The sequence below is a fragment of the Ceratotherium simum genome, chromosome 1 (assembly GCF_057802395.1).
Source record: "Ceratotherium simum simum isolate JZ-2026a chromosome 1, ASM5780239v1, whole genome shotgun sequence".
Lineage (NCBI taxonomy): Eukaryota > Metazoa > Chordata > Mammalia > Perissodactyla > Rhinocerotidae > Ceratotherium > Ceratotherium simum.
This window is the reverse complement of record NC_141900.1, coordinates 83,895,727-83,914,525: the sequence shown is the minus strand read 5'-3', so window position 1 is coordinate 83,914,525 and position 18,799 is coordinate 83,895,727. Positions and strand designations below refer to the sequence as shown.

Below are 18,799 nucleotides of genomic sequence, written 5' to 3'. Positions count from 1 at the left end.
AGAAGCAGGGGAGAGAGAATGTATGCCCAGGAAGTCAGGTTTGTCGGTTTGGTGGTGGGAAATTGACAGCTATCTTTAACTGATGGCTTCTATTTCTAATGGGGAAAAAAAAGATGCATTCTTCAATATGTTTGAAAAATACTTGACCCATATTGACAGAGATCTGAAGAATTTTTGAAGGAAACTTGGTAACGTTTAATCAGAAACCACAGACAGAATAATGCAGTTAAGTTTCTGTAGGCCCAGACTTGTTTGATTACAACATCTGGCTGATGATTAGTCATGAAGGAACTCAGTGATCCAGGAGACTAGTATGGGTGGAATGAGACCACCCTGAACCATGTCTACACCAGTCTGGAAAGATGACTGCCAGATGATTAGGTCAGTGGTAGCCCCTGAGCAAGGATGGAAGATTGGAGAGAAAACAGTGGCCTCTTTGCCTCTTCCATCCTCTGCTAAAGGCTCCCACTTCTCTCTCTCCTCTTTTCAGGTTTCTTTCCCTGTTTCTCATGTTCAATCCTCAAGCCCCACTGCTGCCTCCGCCCATCTTCTTCTCCTCAGTCTCTAGCCTTATTTCCCTAATTCTGGTTTCTTATCCAGTATTTGATTCTTCTCACTCTTCTTGACCCCTCTTCTGCAAATAGTCTCTTCATTACTTATTGAAAATCTTTTTTCCCATCTTTCAGCATTTCCAATTCCTCCTCTTCTTGTGTGTTTGTCCTTTTGCTTTCTTTTTTTAGCCACCTTGAATCCCACTTGTTGTCCCCACTCTCTATTTATTTGTTTATGAAAGAAAAAAGTCTACATTTTCTGTATTCTCAGTCCTAATTCAAGGTAGATTATATTCTTAAATGCCATCATGAGCTGCTTTAAATTTTCTCAATTTTTAGTCTTTAGAATTAAAAAATTAAAGGACATCTAAAGAGCAATGTGCAAGTCTCATCAAGTTTAAGGTTGAAATAGTATTTTTTTAATAAGATAGAAGTGTTTGAAAGGTTTGTTTGTTTTGTTTTCTTTTTTGCTTCTTTTTTTAAAAAGAGGACCAATGATATTTACATATAGTCTCTGGCAAACCATTATGAAAATATTTACATATTTAGATTATTTAGAAAATTAGAGAGAATTGGAAAGGCAATAAATGTCTTCATATATCTAAGTTATGGTCCATGAGAAAGGAGTTAGCTCTTCATAAAAAAAGAAAAGTGTATTTCGTTTAAGCACCAAAAATGTGGGAAGCTTTTGAGAAACAGTTTTACCAGGTAGGCTGCAGATATTAGAAGTTAGGAATGCTGAGTTGGTTTACGGTCACTAGTAGATGGTTAATCAACAGCATATGTGGATCATCTACTATGTGCATAGTACTTTCCTAGCATCTGCCAAAGAATAACGGTGTATCCCAGAGTCTTAGCTGTCAAGCCTACCCTCTGATAGGGAGTAGGCATCAGGAATGAATTTGCTCTTCAAAACTCAAGTGCAAGAAACTTTTTTCTTCTATATCAAATAATTCTGGCACTGAGAGACATTGACTGGTGTCAAGAAATTCACTCATTGTCATATTTTGGGCCTACACTTCAGTTTCCAATGCTATGGAGATGTTCACTATAGACATGCTCACTGTAGCCCCCATGGGCTATTAAAAGGAGATGACTCCATTCCTTCCATTGCAAGCATAGGAAAGATGCTTCTTTGATGAGGTTCCTGGCTTCCCAGGCACTAGGAAGGAGCAAAATGAAGATCTCCATCATTCCTAGTCCCTGCTGAAATACCATTCTTTCTCTCCATTTCCATTTCCGAATCATCCACCTCAAACCTTAGGTGATCCTCTTTCTCGAGATAATTCAGCTGTACAGCTTCTATAGGTTAAAGCTTCTGAATATCAGGTCTGTTCATTCTCTAGGGCACACAGGCTCAATTGCTCTTGTGGAGGGCACAAAAGAAAAAAAAAAGGGGAAAAATTCTTCCATGGGTCTCCTAAAGCAACAAGATTCAGATAAAGATGAATATCTCACTAAATTATCCTGCTGCATATGAATGCTATGGGAAATGTATCAATCACAAGGTGCATTGCATCTTACATTTGGCATTCAATCATGCAGCCTTTGTCAAATTTTTATTTTTCAAAAAGTCATCTGTTATTTTTAAATAAGTAAGAAACATATTTAAAAACCTCTTACTGACTCAACACTCGACCTGATATATTCACTAGTCTGTAGATTTACCATGACACTAAAAATAAACTTTATGCCAGCATTTGATGCGAGAATTGAAACATGATGCTCCTAAAGTATAATCATAATTTTTGAGTAGCGGAATATTTTTGAAAAGAAATTTCTAGCCATCAGGAAATGCTGTTCACCTTAGGGGAAGTGAACATCATGTTCAAGTCACCAACTTTTTCATAAAGTGCACTTGGAGCTTTTATATCTCCTCTTGATGATAACATCCAGATTTACCAATATAATCCTTTCAATGAATGCATTTAAATCTCTTTGAGCATGATATGGAAATTTTTCAAAAAAAAATATAGGGCTCCTGAGTATACATTCAGTGCTTTAGACTAGAGAAGTGCTTCTCCAACTTTATTGTGTGCACAAACCACCTGGAGATCTTGTTAAAATGCGGATTCTCATTCAGTAGATCTGGGGTGAGGCCTGAGGTTCTGCATTTCTAAGAAGCTTCCAGGTGATGCTGATGCTGTGGGTTTGCTGACAACACTGAGCGGCAAGGTTGTAGAGAAAACTTCACTGACTACAGATACTGTAGTCAATGCTGATAAATTAATCTTTTGCAATGTGAGTATATCTTTTATACCAAAACACATGGGTAAATTTTTTCCTTTCAAAGAAATTTAGACCTAAATTTAATTTTTAAGAAGTTTTAATTTATGGTGGCTAAAATGAATACTGAAAAATATAGGAAATATGATGGCCAGACAAGGTAGACCAAAGTCATGCATTGTATGCTGTAGGAGGAAAGCACTCAGCACTGTGTAGTTGGAAGTTCTTATACACAATCAAGTATGTAGCAGTCCCATAAATTTGGAGCCAGGCTGATTGGCCTGCTGTGATTTGAGGCCCTTGATGTACCACTTGGCCTCTGGTTTCTGCTGGGGAAGATGTGATAAGTTTTGGACCCATTGTTTTGAGATGCCTGCTGGATACTCAAGAGGAGATTTCAAATAAGTGGGATATGGGTCTGGAGCTCAGTAAAGAGATTTAGACTGGATTTATAGATTTGGAGTGGATGTGAAGTGAAAGGAAAAGAGAGCGTAGGCTATATCCTAAAGAATACTAACATTTAAAGGAAGAAAAAAAGGAATAGGCCAACAAAGGAGATAGCGATTTACATGGAAAATTGGGAGAGCGAGTTTTCCTTGAAGCCAAGTAAGACTAGTGGCATATAGTAAGTGCTTAATAAATGCTTGTTGAAATGAAAACCAAAAACAAACAAGAAAACAAACAAACAGAAAACCAGACTGAACTGGGATCATAAACACCTTGTACCAAGACCACTGAATTGCTTTTTCTAAGCGTATCTGTTCATATGTTTGTTTCTATCAAATTCTGTCCCCTATGCCTGGAATACCCTGCTGTCTCCTTCCACCTTTTTTGATATCTGCCTCTGCTACCCACCCCCTGTTGTGTTTGCACATGCTCTCTCTGGCCTTTGGGCCTTGATGATCCCCTTCTGCTCCTGGCTGCCCTTGTGGACCTGGGTGATTCCTGCCCAACCTACTCAAGCCCTACGTGTGCAACCCTGTCTCTGGCCAATTGAGGGTACCCAACTGGGCTAGGAAGCCAACCTCCGCATAAGGAACTGTAGTAATTGACAGAAACCAAAGGAGGGAGGTCATATTTGCTGAGAGTAAGTGTTAGCATTTCCTTTTCACTATGATGCCATATTGGTAATGGTTAATGGTTTCCAAGCTGTAGCTGAGTCATAACCTGTGACCCTGGGGGAGTTGTGTATGTGACCAGAAGAACCGAGCACAGGGAACTGTGGTGGCTTCTTCAGGAACTTGAGTATTCGTGGAAGGCAAAGCTACTGAAGAATGAATATTTTAGTATGGTGCTGAGGAAGTGGAGGGTGGAGGTGTTTCAGAGAGGAGTCAGGAGTCAGACTGCCTGGGTCTGAATCCCATTCTGCCATTTACAAATTATTCAGTCTCAGGAAAGTTACTTAACATCTCCGGATCTCAGTTTTCTCATCCATAAAATGGAGATAGAGAGCTTTGTACAGTTCTTGGCCAATATAGCATGTTAAATAAATGTTGGCAAAACTAGCCAAACACATGTACACATGTATATTTATGCATGCACACACACACACACACACACACAGCGTTTCATGAATTAGGTGTGCAGACGGGATATGACACATAAAGGAGGTTTATCAAGAGCAATAAGCTAGCCTTTTTCAAAAAAAAGGATTGTGGTTGGGGCAGAGATGGGCAGAAAGGGCTAATACATTCACTTTGGGGAAACATAATGTGCTGCCATTTGGATACTAAGATGATAATATGATGCTTGTCAGAGGAACATGTGGTTGGCACATTCTCCAATATGTGGTGGAATAATGGAATCTGAATCATTTACATTCTCTCATCTACTTTTCCTATTATCCAATGATGGCCATTTATAAAATAAGCTATTTGGTCTTTGGAATGAAGTGGGTTTTCTTCCTATGTAAATGGAGCTCTAATTAAGACCTTTAACCACATAGGTACCCCCTTCTAACATTTGGAGTTCACCAGCTCACTCAACATAAAGGAAATGAAAATTTCCAGTGGTATTTGGTGTTCAGAATCCTGGATGCCAAGTGGGGGATAAATAATCAATTGAAGACCAGGGTATCAATGAATGTGGATAATCACTGAAAATCCAAGGAATTGTCAGCTGGGAAACTTATTTGTGCAGACAAATGTCCGTATCAACATTCTTCCTTATTTTCAGGATTCAAATCATGTATTATTGAGTGGCAAAATGCCAGCCTAAATGGAATATTTGCCAGCTTAAGGTTTATTGACTTCAATTCATTGGTTATAATTACTAACTTTTATTTTTTAATGTTCTAGTGCTGACATGCTTGGGGGAAAAATTGAACCACAGTGGCAATTGCACAGCAAGGAAATCAGCAGAAGAGGAAAATTAAATGCTAGGTGATAGTTTTAATTCAGCTGTGATGGGAATTAGCGACTGGGAGAGTTAAATTTTTAAGTGATTTAGCAAATGACTAAGAAGTGTCACGGCATCATTTTGTTTTTTCTAATATAAAAAATCATAATTGATCATTTTTTGTACTTATGTAAGAAAACCTCTTTACAGAAAATTTTCACTGTCCTAAGGAACTCATTGCAAAGTTTTCCCTACCTTTTGTTTAGAAGAATACTTAGAGATAGATTTCATTTTGAAATCCCAAGCCGTTTGAAAACTTTGTTGAGAAAGGATCAAAGAGGCATCTTTTTGCAGTGGAATGCAGTGGAATCCTGGCAGTAGTAGTTAGAAATAATGAAATCAGGGAATGACATTCTCCCTGTCTTCCTGGGATGCTGTGTCACTGAGCAGAGTTTTCAGAGTTGGACGGATCCATTTGTTTCTCTTTCCTCCTCTTGAGAGGTGCCAAAAATGTGTATTGTCTTGTAAGGAAAGGAAAAAAAGACCAGATTATTCTCCTCCTGGGTAGTTCTAACCTGCCTCTCATGTCTTTTGAAATCCTATCCCAAAGTCTTCACTCCCTGAGTAAAAATGATGAGTTTCTTTTTACTTTTCTTCTTTTTTTTTTTTTTTTTGTGAGGAAGATCAGCCCTGAGCTAACATCCATGCCAATCCTCCTCTTTTTGCTGAGGAAGACTGGCTCTGAGCTAACATCTTTTGCCAGTCCTCCTCTTTTCCCCAAAGCCCCAGTAGATAGTTGTATGTCATAGCTGCACATCCTTCTAGTTGCTCTATATGGGACGCCGCCTCAACATGGCCGGACAAGCGGTGCGTCGCTGCGTGCCCAGATCCGAACCCCGGGCCGCCAGTAGCGGAGCGCGCGCACTTAACCTCTAAGCCACCGGGCCGGCCCCCTCTTTTTACTTTTCAATCACTTTTTTTTTACTTTCCTAAGGAAACAAATATTAGAGCTTATATGTAATATAGAGTATACATTTATTTTTCCTGACCTCTTGCCTTAAAGTTGTTTCTTTTCTATGGGCTTGCTTTCTGTTGGATTCATTCATTCTTTCATCCTCCATCTATCCATTCATTTGTTCATTCATTCTTGACCCTTACAAACCTCAGGATCTATGAGAACATAATGCAGTTTCCTGCTGATAATTACATAGTTATTTTCTTAAATAAGAGAACCCAAATCATGCATATAGTGTTTGAAAATACTAGTGCAAAAAACATGGGGAATGGTGGTCTTTGGTGTAATATTATTCAGCCTGTGGCAAGTTTCTAAAATGAAGTACCCATCACTTGACTGCTCCTCCTCTTCATTTCTACAAATTGGGTGGTTTACACGTCTGAAGGGAGTCTGAAGTAAGAGGCAATCTGTGGCTGATGTTCAGTGTTCATTCCCTTTTCTCCGTCATTGTTCATGTGTCAGCTTAATGTCATTTCCTCAAGGAAGCCTTCCCAGTCTCCCCGGACCAGATGAGTTACCCTGTTACTCTTAGCAGCCTATATTTCTCTTTCACAGCACTTATTACAATGGCTGTTAAATGTTTATTTGGGTGATTGTTTATTTAATGCCTGTCTTTTCCATCTGACCATATGCTCCATGGTGGTGGGAGGACCATGTGTTGTTTACTGCCCTATTCCCAGAGCCTGTCATGGTGTCTGGCACATAGTGGGAGCTAATTTGTTGAATGAATTAATCAAAAAGTAAGCATTAAAAAGACATTGAGTTTAATTTAACCACTAATCAGAAAAAGTATGTGCATTAAATTAACATTTTTAATTTGTAATATTGCATATACTGGTTATCATTTTCTAGAAATCACACAGTACTGAGATGTGTGGAAAGGAGAAAAAAATACAGTGTTCACTTTTTTTTTTTATAAGGCAAAATTGAAGATCAGAAGTCATAATCTAGAGGAACTATAGAACTGGTTGGAATATTAAAGTCCCTTCCATAAAAAGTGAAGCTTTTAAATCCAACTTGCTATTAGAACTTGTGGATGCATATGTGCAGAGTAGTTAGGCTTAAAAATTCCCACACTACTAGTGACTTGATAGATTATAACAACGCTTTCCCCTAGGAGCTGCTGTGCTTTCTCATTGTAAAATGTAATTAGCAGACGTAAAAAAGGGTTTATTCATCTTATAGGGTGTAATTATGGTTGTTTATATGTAAATTCTTTCATGTTCACGGATTGCTTGTCTTTCATTTTAAGTAACGAGGTTAGAAGTCAAATGTCATTACCAATTTGATTAAAATCATTACACTTCTTTTTTTAAACAGGATGTTAGTTATTTTATTTTCCAAAAGAAATTCTGACTTACTTGGCCTAGTTTTAGGGTTGGAATTTCTAACAGCTAAGCCAAAATGTCTTAGTGTAGTTGTTCTGCCAAAAGTATTTGAAAGCATCAAGTTATAAAAAAGCAGTATAACATAGACAACTGGAAATATGCACAGCCATGAGTAAATTTATTTAAGGTGTCTAATGGTCAATGATGAATGAGACCTGGGATGGATAGCGTCTGCTTGCCCCTCACATTCACCTTCTCTTTTGCCTTCTGTTCACTGCCCTGGGAAGCAGCTCTGTCCAGACAACATCAACAGGTTCTCTTGCCCTTGGTTTCCAGTGGGTTTGGTCAAGGACAGAGCCAGCAAGAGGTCAGCGAGGAGAGGTCAGGATATAATTTTTTTGGCTCTTTCCCTATGGGGTTGCCAGGGGCTGGCTGTGTCCCTGCAGGGAGGTCACTGCTTCTCTCAACATGGCTTACTTTCATGACTCCTTCAGGTTTCTGTAACTGCTCCCTCCTCTGGCCCTTAGGGCCCAGGGGTAGCAACTTCCCCTCTCTGACTTTTACTGGATTGTGGCTTTCCATCGCCATTCTCTATGTACTGCCCCTGCCTTGAAAATAGTCCCTTTATTAACCCCCTGAGTTATGCTAATTTGAGTGTGCCATTTGTTTTCTTTGCTTCCCTGACTCATACAATACCCTTGAAAAAGTGCTGAGAAAATGCACCCTTTTACAATACAGTAGAATATCCCAATGGATTATCTGAAACCAAGAAATGACATTGTAAGCATAGTATACATGTATACTTTCAGGCATACATATATACAAAAATGCACTTTTTATGTTTTGAAGAAAGCGTGCCTCCTATGACTTGATCTTCTTTATATTTGCCACTGGAATTTCAGATTCACCATTAGTAGCAAACCATCTTTGAATTATTTATCTAGTAGTGAGAATGGATTGACTTTTTCTCTCCTTTCTCTGGTTGGCTTTGTTATCGGTGCTGTGCATTTGTAAGGAGGAATGATCTGATAAGGGATAAGGTCTGCATCCTGGCTCATAACAGAGTTAAACTCATGGCCTTAAACCTACTAACATTGTGTTATACTCACCTGTGTTCACTAACCACAGGCCTTTTCAGTGTGTGTGTGTAGATAGCTTTTGCTTACTCTGAATGAGCTGATGTTGGGGAGAAGGATTAAAAGTATGGTACAATGAAATCTCTCTTTTCTCTCTCTCCATGGCCTCCACAATTTCCTATTTCAATAGGCCTTGTCTCCTTTTCTTTTGCTAAGCTCCACCGTGCATCAAAACACAAAAGTTTGTGTCCTTCTGTGAATCAACTCTGGGAATTCAACTGAGAAGAAAGGCAGAGACTGAATTTCACATTTGGCACTAACTTGTGCAAACAGGAAGCTTACTATCTGTCCACTGTGTGGGTGGAATTGCTTTGAGCAGGTCTTATTTTGGGAGGGGAATAGTACTTCTTCATGTTTTTGGAAGCAAACTCAGGATAGCCATCGCTGTTCATTATTATTCCACTCTTTGGCTCTATGTTCCTTTCTCCTTTTCCCTCTCCTTATTCCATTTTCATGAAGCTGAGAGGAGCATGAAAGCTCAGGGCAGTGTGAGAAGGGGAAGGTCAGTGCTGGGCATTGACTTCTAGCCCTGACTCCTCACTTTTATCTAATTTCTGATTACAAACTCATGTTTTGCCACTAATAGCAACTAGTCGTTTTAATACCAGGGAGCAGTCAAGTCTGAAAAGACAAAGTTAATGGCTGTAATCATTATGCTTTTCTGGACCTGGTTCTGCAGCAACAACAAATCCATCCCAAGACCAGGTGTCAGGGAGCTATCATAGTGATGGCTGCTGTTGCTAAGGCCAGCATCACTGAAGAAGTGCTCAGGCAAGTGCTACCCCCTGAGGGAAGAGCACAGCTTCAAGCTGATCTTTCACTGGAGAAAACCAATGATGCTATTGAACAGCATGAAGATCCCATCCCGCCAACCTCCTCCACCATTGAGTTCGACAATCAATGGACAAGGTTGTTTGCAGAGATAAAAAAGAACAAAAACCTTTTTGGCAGGAATTGATGGTGAAGATGTGTGTGACTCAGGTCTTAAATTGTCTTCTGTCTGCAAACCCGTCCTCAGATGTGTGCAAGTTTCTTACAAGAAGACTTAAATTTACTATGATTCTGAGAGGCTTCCTCTGAGCTGTGCTTTAGGTGGCTGACTGCTTTTCAGGAGTGTCTTGGCTTTCTAGGGATCTTTGATAAATAAGACACTTGGGGAAATGTATGCAAGATTCATGCCGTTTTGAGCAAACACAGAAAATTTCAAGCTCACCATAGTATTTCGATATGCAAACGGTGGGAAACCTTAAAAAGGCAGCTGGAGTGGAATTGTAAGCTTCTTGGACCCTGAAGAGTATTTTTGGCGTCTAAAAGTCCCTCAGCCCCTTTGCATCTCAGTAACACCCCATCTCAGTCACGTGTAGTCAGACTCAGTGACAGCAACAGGGAGACACACAGTCCATTTGAGAGAGAGATAAACTTTCAGCCCTATCTGGAATATCCATTTTGCAGATAAAGATAAGCAAGAAGGGGCAAATGATTAAAGAATCTGTGACTTTGGTCCTTGACTAGTAATGTAATTTTAATTTTTCTTTAATGACAGATTGAAGTCCATGAGCTGTCAAAATATTTGCCAAGATAGTTACAAAGTTTTCACGGCCACTTTCAGCCTCAGTGGTGATTGTGTGCGTCCCTATGATGTGTCTGCACAGCCATGACTGAAATGGCACTTAGTTGATTTAGACTGGAATTCTATCTCCTCAGCTTGATAACAGATATTTCATGCTGATTAAAAGTTTTATCAGATAGATAGATCTTTGAGTGGTAAAGAAAATGGGAAATGGGTGACTTTTTACTTAAATAGTTTTATAGAAAAATCTTTCAAAATTACAATGCGTGGAGGAAAATAATAAAAATGGTCCTTGATTGATTGATGGATGGATCAATTTTTCTTTCAATGAATATTTATTGAACCCCTACTATGTGCTAGAAGCCCATGTTGCACTTGTAAACAACACAACGAAGAGCCCTGTAGAATCTACATTTTAGTAGGGGAAACAGAATCCACAAATGAATACACGTTGTGATCAGTGAAGGAAGTAAATAGGGTGATGAGGCACTACCAGCAATGGGGTGGCCACCATACATGGAGTGGTCAAAGAAGGCCTGTTTGAGGAGGAGATATCTGAGCTGAGGCTAAAGGATGAGAAAAGCCTGGAAGGATTTGGGAAAAATGTGCAAAGAAATAGGCATGAGGCTTGGAGAGGAAAAAGGGCATGGCCAGATCAGGGAATGGAAAGGAAGCCCGTGTAGCTGGATCAGGTGAGTGAGGGGAAAGGTGGCCAGATGCTAAATCACGAGGATTATGCTGCAAGGGGTTTGGGCTTTATTCTAAGAACAATGGGGAGATGATTGAAGGGCTTTGAGCAAGATTTTGGTGTGAACTGATTTTTTTTTAAGGTCAGTTTTGTTGCTGGTGTAGAATGGATTTGAGAGGGACAAGAATGGAAGCAGGAGGAACAGTCAAGTGGTTTCAGGAATCCAGACATCACAGTGGCTTGGACCAGGGTGTGGCGTTTTGATCCACGATCGCTAGGGCATGGCCTGAGATGACTAATTGAACTCTAGACATTCTGTTCAAATGCTAGCCAGCAGGAAAGAAGGGCCATGAGAAACACATGCCCTCTCACTTTAAGGATACTTTTCAGAAGTTATAGTCACGACTACACTAATGATCACAGCTGCAAAGAAGGCTGGGAAATGTAGTTTTCTTTTGAGTGGCCAATTCCTAGGTGAAAATCTGGGATTCTGTCTAGAAGTAGAGAACAGACACTAGAGGACAATAATCTCTACTAACTTCTATTTAAAAAGAAAAAAATATATATATGTATATATACTTTTATCAAAATATATATTGAGCAAGAGTGCCTGTCAGCCACTCTTGCTCAAGAAATGTAGAACTCTGACCTCTTGTTCAGTTTCCCCTCTCCTTCGGGGAGAGTAAGTAAGAGGTGGAGATCTAAGTAGGAAATATGCATTCTGGAACTCCCAAAGAGGGGTGGAGTTGGCAGTAGGAATCTCCTCTTCTATGGGCTGACACGTAAATGTAGTGGGAGAAGGAGAAGGAGAAGGAGAAGGAGAAGGAGAAGGAGAAGGAGAAGGGTTTTTTCCTAACCAGTGCAATTATCAGAGAAGTGGAAGCTAAAGCAGTTTCTAAAGGAGGGTATGGTGATGAGTATCTTGAATTGTGCAATTAATTGCCTCAAACGTGCTTTATTTTGGGTAATGGAAATATGACCTTATCTTGAGCACACATCATATTCTTATGAAACTTCAGGACAAGGAAACAAGAAATGAAAAAAAGCACAATGACAGGTGTTTTCAAATGATGCAATTTGATGCCTTCTCTTAATGAAAGAGAAAGGAAAGGAAAAAGTCATGTAAGGACAGTACTAGAGAGGCTGGAAGGGAAAGTGGATGGGGAAAGACTAAGAGGTTAGGACAGGGCTGAGGTTGGGGAAGCACAGCAGTGGATGTCCCTTCCACAGAGACTGGAAAGAGTGGGTGTGTTAGTCAGGCTTCTGGAACACTCCACGGGTAATGAGAGAGAGGTTAACAAAAGGGCTATTTATAAGGTGTTAGCACAGTGAAAGGAATGAACACAGGATGGGAAAGTGCTCAGGAACTAGCAACAGTGGCAAGACCTGAAGGGACAAGAGAGTGGTCACTAGAACCTGGCAAGGGCTTTAGCTGTGAGTGAGAGCTCGGGTACAAACAGTGGTGAAGGAGACGGGGGAACCAAAACTCTGACTACTGTCTCCTCCTGCTCTCCCGTCTCCTGTTGGTGTCTTCTACTGGCCCAACTCAACTAAAAGCTGAGGTGAGGGACCCAGGTGCTGTAGTCACAGAGTGGCCTCGTAGGACACATAGCAGGACGGAGAAGGATTTAGAGGGGCAAATGGAAAATAGCCTGCACAATATTTTGGTGGAATGCAGGGTAGGAGGCCACGGGGAGGAAGCTGTATCAAAATTCCTGCCACAGTTTGGTTAGTTAATTGTCTCCAAACATTCATTGAGCACTTGCTCTGTCAGGTGCTGGGGATACCAAATAAATCAACAGAGACTTTGTCACTGAGAACCTTATACAACAGTACACAGCTGTGGTTCTAATGTCAGATGATGGAGGTTATGGGAGCAAGGAGCAGCAAAAGACAGCTCTGTCTGAGAGAGTTAATGAAAGCTTCCCAGGTAGGAGGTGACTTTTGAGTTGGATATTGAATTTGTGCAGAAGATCACCAGGCAGAGGAGAGCAGAAAGAGCCTCACTACCCAGGGAACAGCATGGGCAGGGATGCAGCTGCTGTCAGCTTGTGACAGGGAAGACTTGAGATTGGGAAGGAGGGTGGGACAGAGTCTGCTATCAGAGCTTCGTGAGCCAGACTGAAGAGTTTGGATATTATCCTTTGAATGGGCAAGTGAGAGTTCACAGAGGCTTATAAGGGATGTTACTTCTTACAAAGAGTGAGCTGATGTGGAATGCTTTCCCTAACACCTTCTTTTCTTGGTACTTTCTTCTTCTTTTCCTTCTCTACTTCTATCCCCTATTTACTACCTTTTCAATTGTTGTTATTGTTTCTGGTAGATGAAACCTCCAGGATGAAGAGATGAGTTAGGATGGATTTAGTATAGGGAAATAAAAAGAAATGTCTCAGGTTTTAAACAAAGTCTTACTTCAGTTACCAGTAGTGATTTCATTTGAGGATAGTGCAAATATTGAGGATGCTGGCACAGAAATTAAGTGCTTAATGAGCCAATGCTTAGTGGTTGGCCACAATAAAATAAAAATGAGATGTGACTTCATGACAACTTGAAAAGTTGTCTTGAAATATGATCAGTGTAACCTGATGTCTATTGTTGTATACTGCAACATGGCAAAAATTGAGCAAATGAAAATACAAACGTACTCGCACGTTACTTTTCTGCACGTTGATTTGCAAAGAGAAAACTCTTTGAGACTTTGAGGAGAAAGTCCTTTACCTAATTATTCAAACAGCCATTTTACATCTGCACTTTTATTTTATGTACCCTTTACACCTGTTTAATTAATCCTAAACATGATGCTGACTGCTAATTAAACAGCCCTGAAAGTGACTGACTGAAGGTAGTAATTTGAGATAATTAGTTTTGGTTTCAAACACTCAATTTTCACACTTTGTGCTCATTTTTAGAAAAGGGTGGCTCATTATTATAGGCAGGGTGGGGGTTGTATAAGACATTTTACTGCTGGACTCTGAGTAGCTGAGGAAGTGGGGGGATTATTATGTGTCCAAATAGGACAGGGAAATGGTATAGTGCTATAGAATGCTCCCCATCCCCTCCTACACACACACGCATGCACACACACCACACTCACATGTGCACAGAATTCCTTCCAAAGTGAAGGTCAGGCTGTTGAGTTTCTTTCATTAGAACATGGAAATGCACATGCTCTTGGTCTTTGGGAAAGTTTTACCTAGTAAAGGGTAGATCTTACTGAGTCATCCATTGTATCTCCTCTAGGTCCCCTAGAAGCGAGCAAGAAAGGTGAAAAAGGCCAAAGTTTGGCATATGGCTTGAGATTTGGAGGGGTGTCCTTGCTGAGTAGTCATGTATTATAAAGGCACAGAGCCTAATCAAGGGAACAATCTGCCAAGATAGGGCCAGTGTATCTGGCAGAGTAAGCAAAGGGGCAGGAGGGGGCAGGTCAGACTGGTTTTGGTGTTCCCACATTGTTAATAAGTAAATTAACATGGTCTCACTAGGAGAACAGGACCAGGAAGAATTTGGAGTTAAATCATTATTAGAACCAATATACATAGATACAGGTTACACAGAGGCTGAATGGATTCTATAGCACCCTGGAGAGCTCCAAGCAAATTGTTCTACTTCTGTTCCCTAGGTAACTGAGGCTTTTATATCTTGGGAAGTTCAGTGTCACTTCATTGGTCACCAATATGGAGTAGGACTCGCTAGACCTAAGAAAAGTTATACAGATGTTGAGGGCTTTTCAAAGATGTCGAGAGGAAAGTCAAAACCTCCACGTGGAAAACACTAACTCAAAAAGATATATGCACCCCTGTATTCATTGCAGCATTATTTATAATTGCCAAAATATGGAAGCAACCTAAGTGTCCATTGATGGATGAATGGATAAAGAAAATGTGGTGTGTGTGTGTGTGTGTTTGTGTGTATATATATATATGCATATATATAATAACATATATATAATGAAATATTATTCAGCCATAAAAAGGAAGGAAATCTTGCCATTTGTGACAACATGGATGGAACTTGAGGGCATTATGCTAAATGAAATAAGTCAGACAGAGAAAGCAAAAATGATATGATCTCACTTATATGAAGAATCTAAAATAAAACCCCACAAAAGAAACATACAAACAAAAAACCAAGCTCATGGATACAGAGAAGAGATTGGTGGTTTCCCAGAGGCAGGGGCGTTGGGGGTGGGCAAAATGGGAGAAGGGAGTTAAAAGCACAAACTCTCAGCTATAAAATAAATGTCACGGGGATGTAATGTACAGAATGGGGACTATAGCTAATAATACTGTGTGATATGTTTGAAAGTTGATAAGAGGGTGGATCTTGAAATTTCATCAAAAGAAAAAAAATTTTGTAACTATGTATGATGACGGATGTTGACTGGACTTAATGTGATCACTTTGCAATATATATGGATATTGAATAATTGTACACCTGGAACTAATGTAATGTATGCCAATTATACCTAAATTTAAAAAAATTGGCAGCTGCCCAAAAAATCCCCCCAAGAAAAATTAACCAATTCTATTTCCAAATAAAATTGGTAAGGAAAGACATCACAAATAAAGTGTTGAAATTAAAAAAAACCCAAACTGCTATGTGCATTGGGAATCAGTTGGCCAGAGGGTAGTGGGCAATGGTTGGATTCCAGGGTATACAGGCCTGAGTAGGAAGGTAGATCTACAGCCTCTTTGACATCAGAGCACTGTGGGATCTAATGGAGAGCAAAGCTAACTGTTTTATGTGGGAGTCAAACCTGCATCTTCAACCAAGCAACCTGAGTTAGGGCTCTTGGAGTCATTTTGACCTCTTAACATTCACTCACAGCGTGGCAGCAGAGGAGTGATGAGATACATAGCTGCATAGCTCACCCTCCCAAATTGCCCTTCTTTCACTCTTCATACTTTCATTGGGTGATTATATGCCCTCCTGTGGCTTGAACTACCAAGTCCATTGTACTCCCACCATTCTTTATCTCCAGTCCCGAATTAAGAGAGTCTTCAGATTATCCGATATTATTGCCCACTTTTTAGTTGCTTTCATTCATCTCACAGAAACCTTAAAAGAAGCAAATCAAAAGTAAAATTCATTGTTTTTGTCTGTCAAATCTTCTCTTGTCCTTTTGTCTATCTGGGTAAATAGCAAACATCATCTCCCAGTTACCAAAGCCATAGAACTGAGAGTCATTCCATATTTCTCCTCATCACCTACAGCTTTCTCTGTCTTTTAGATACTTACAAGTTCCACATCCTTCCTTTTTCCCCCCTGCCACTGCCTTAGTTCAGCTTTCATACTTTCTTACTCAGATTTCTATCGTAGTGTTCTGATTGGTGGTTCTGCATCTAGTATGGCTTGCCTTTAATTCAGTGTATCTCTAAGCATCGTGTGGGTCCACCTGCATCAGATTCTTCTGGAGGGCACATTAAAATGCAGATTCCCAGACCTCTAGACTTACAGAGTCAGAATCTTTGGGAATAGTGTTACCTAGGTGCACACTGAAATTTGAGAATCCCTGTTCTCTCCACTGCTGCCAATGTGATCTTTCTAAAACAAAAATCTGATTATGTCACTTCCTTGGTTACAATTACTTGTTTCTTCCCCATGCCCTTTGTGATAAAATCCATACTCCTTGTCATACGTGACTAGCCTTTCATCATCTGTCTAGCTCTGCGCTTTTATTTCCTGGTGTTCCTCCCTCGGTATCCTGTATTCCTGCCATGTGAAATGCTGCAATTCCTGGAATCTACCATGTCCTTTCTTGACTCTGTGCCTTTGGGTGTGCAGTTTCCTGTGGCTTAAATGTGCTTTCCTGCCTTGTTTGCCCGATTTCCTGCATATTCTGTGCTTCTGTCTAGCCTTCGTGTCCTTCTGGTGCACTTTTATTTATTTATTTTTTTGCTGAGAAAGAGTTTGCCCTGAGCTAAAAACATCTGTTGCCTATCTTCCTCTTTTTTTACTTGAGGAAGATTAACACTGAGCTAACATCTGTGCCAATCTTCCTCTATTTTATATGTGGGTCCCTGCCACAGCATGGCTGACGAGTGGTGTAGCTCCTTGCCCGGGATGCGAACTGGTGAACCCGGGCTGCCAAAGCAGAGTGCACTGAGCTTAACTACACCATGAGGCCAGTCCTTTTGCTGCACTTCTTTAGCATCCATATGTTCTTCTCTCCTGGCACTTTTCACTGGTTTAGTAAGAGTCCTCACTTATGAGGATATATGAATATATGTTACATTTGAAAAGTTTTTTAGGAGCAAATTTGTGGTCTGTAGTTAATTTGTTACTCAGTTTGAATTTATTTAGGAGAAACAACATAAGATTCCTAGTTTTGAAAGTTTTTGTCAATTCACCATGTTTATGTTAGAAAATAGTCTCTTTTCTTAAAGAAATTATAGTATGGTTTCCTGTTTTGTGATTTTTTTGGAGGGGTGGCTAGAAACTTGTTTTTATTAGAAGGTACATGGTTGACTATTCCCAAATCTTTTTGTGGTACTCAATGATTATATCAATAATTAGTGAATAGATTTGAAAAACTATATATTTAAAATAATTTACCAAAAATATGATCTTAAGACTGAAAGAGTATCAAGTGTAAAAAAATCTCATATTAAATTCTCTGTTCATCATTGTGTAGCCTTTATGTCCTAAAGCCAAAGACAATTTCAGAGGTGACCTTTTCTGATGTATGTATGTATGATACCTTCATTTCTGCACCAGAAGTAATCATGTACAGAATAAAAAAGCAACAACAATGCAAAGCACAAAGGTTTTGCTTTGGCTTCAGAAACAAAGGAACCTGAAGCTAAACTGAATTACTGCTGTTTAGAAATGTGCTTTGAAAGAAGGTCAGCCCACAGACCAAATAAAATACTTCCTAATTAAATTGGTGGTCATAAAACCACATTTTGGCTTCAGGCTGATATGTCTAGGTTTCTGGTATAGCTTTGGCTGTTTAGTGTCTTGTGACAGTCCATCATTCGACAAGATTCCTCGTGGGTCGAAATGACCTGTCATTTGTTTTGCAGATACCTCAAATCAGCTATGCATCCACAGCCCCAGAGCTAAGTGATAACACCAGGTATGACTTCTTCTCTCGGGTGGTCCCGCCTGACTCCTACCAAGCGCAAGCCATGGTGGACATCGTGACGGCACTGGGGTGGAATTATGTGTCGACGCTGGCTTCTGAGGGCAACTACGGAGAGAGTGGTGTGGAGGCCTTCACTCAGATCTCAAGGGAGATTGGTAAGTATATATTTATCAGATGATTGTATTTGGAGGCAACAGACTACAGAAGTCTGAGCATCTCCAAGTGCTCTCTGATTTGTATGGAATAATTAGAGCTCCTATAGATGCGTGACCTAGGCTGTCCACTCTAGGGGGAAGCTGGGTTTATTATAAATGATTTTGTTGTTCATGGTAGATCAAGGTGACACTTTGGTGCTAATTTAGGAAATAGAGCTCCTGACTCAGGTGAACATTTTTTAAAATTGTCTGTTTTGATGAGGGAGTTTGCTGGCACATTGGAGTCACTGTAAATTTGAATAAATGACATACTGTTTGATTGTTCTAGATGAAAGTTTACATTAGCAAGTCATTAAATTAAAAAAAAAAAGACAGTGGAGTTTAACATCCAACACTAGAGGGATTAAGACTGGTAATCATTTTAAAACAATCCTGAGGTAGCCCCCAAGCTATACTTAAGCGATATTCTTATTGTCATATTTGACTTTTTGCATTTTTATTCTTACCTTAAACTCTGAAGCTTACAGTGGGATGAAGGGCAAAATATAAAAAGTTGGTTAGAACAAGGTGCTGATGAACTCCATCCACGGCTTTTTTCAAGGTGCTTATCCAAATTTCTGTAGGCATTTCGTCACGTCTGTTTAGCCATGAGGTTGTAAATCCATCTCACTTCTTGGAAAAGACAGAACCAAACAAAAAACAACTT

General features: G+C 39.9%; 1 protein-coding gene across 1 annotated transcript in view; it reads left to right on the top strand.

The window, feature by feature from the left end:
* LOC147918265 (metabotropic glutamate receptor 8) overlaps window positions 1–18,438 on the top strand; it is a 128,334-nt gene extending 109,896 nt beyond the window's left edge. Inside the window, exons 2-3 of the mRNA XM_087434253.1 lie at window positions 17,877–18,093; window positions 18,422–18,438. Coding sequence (XP_087290379.1) covers window positions 17,877–18,093; window positions 18,422–18,438 — 234 coding nt within the window. The remainder of the gene's footprint in view (window positions 1–17,876; window positions 18,094–18,421) is intronic.
* The last annotated feature ends 361 nt before the right edge of the window (window positions 18,439–18,799 follow it).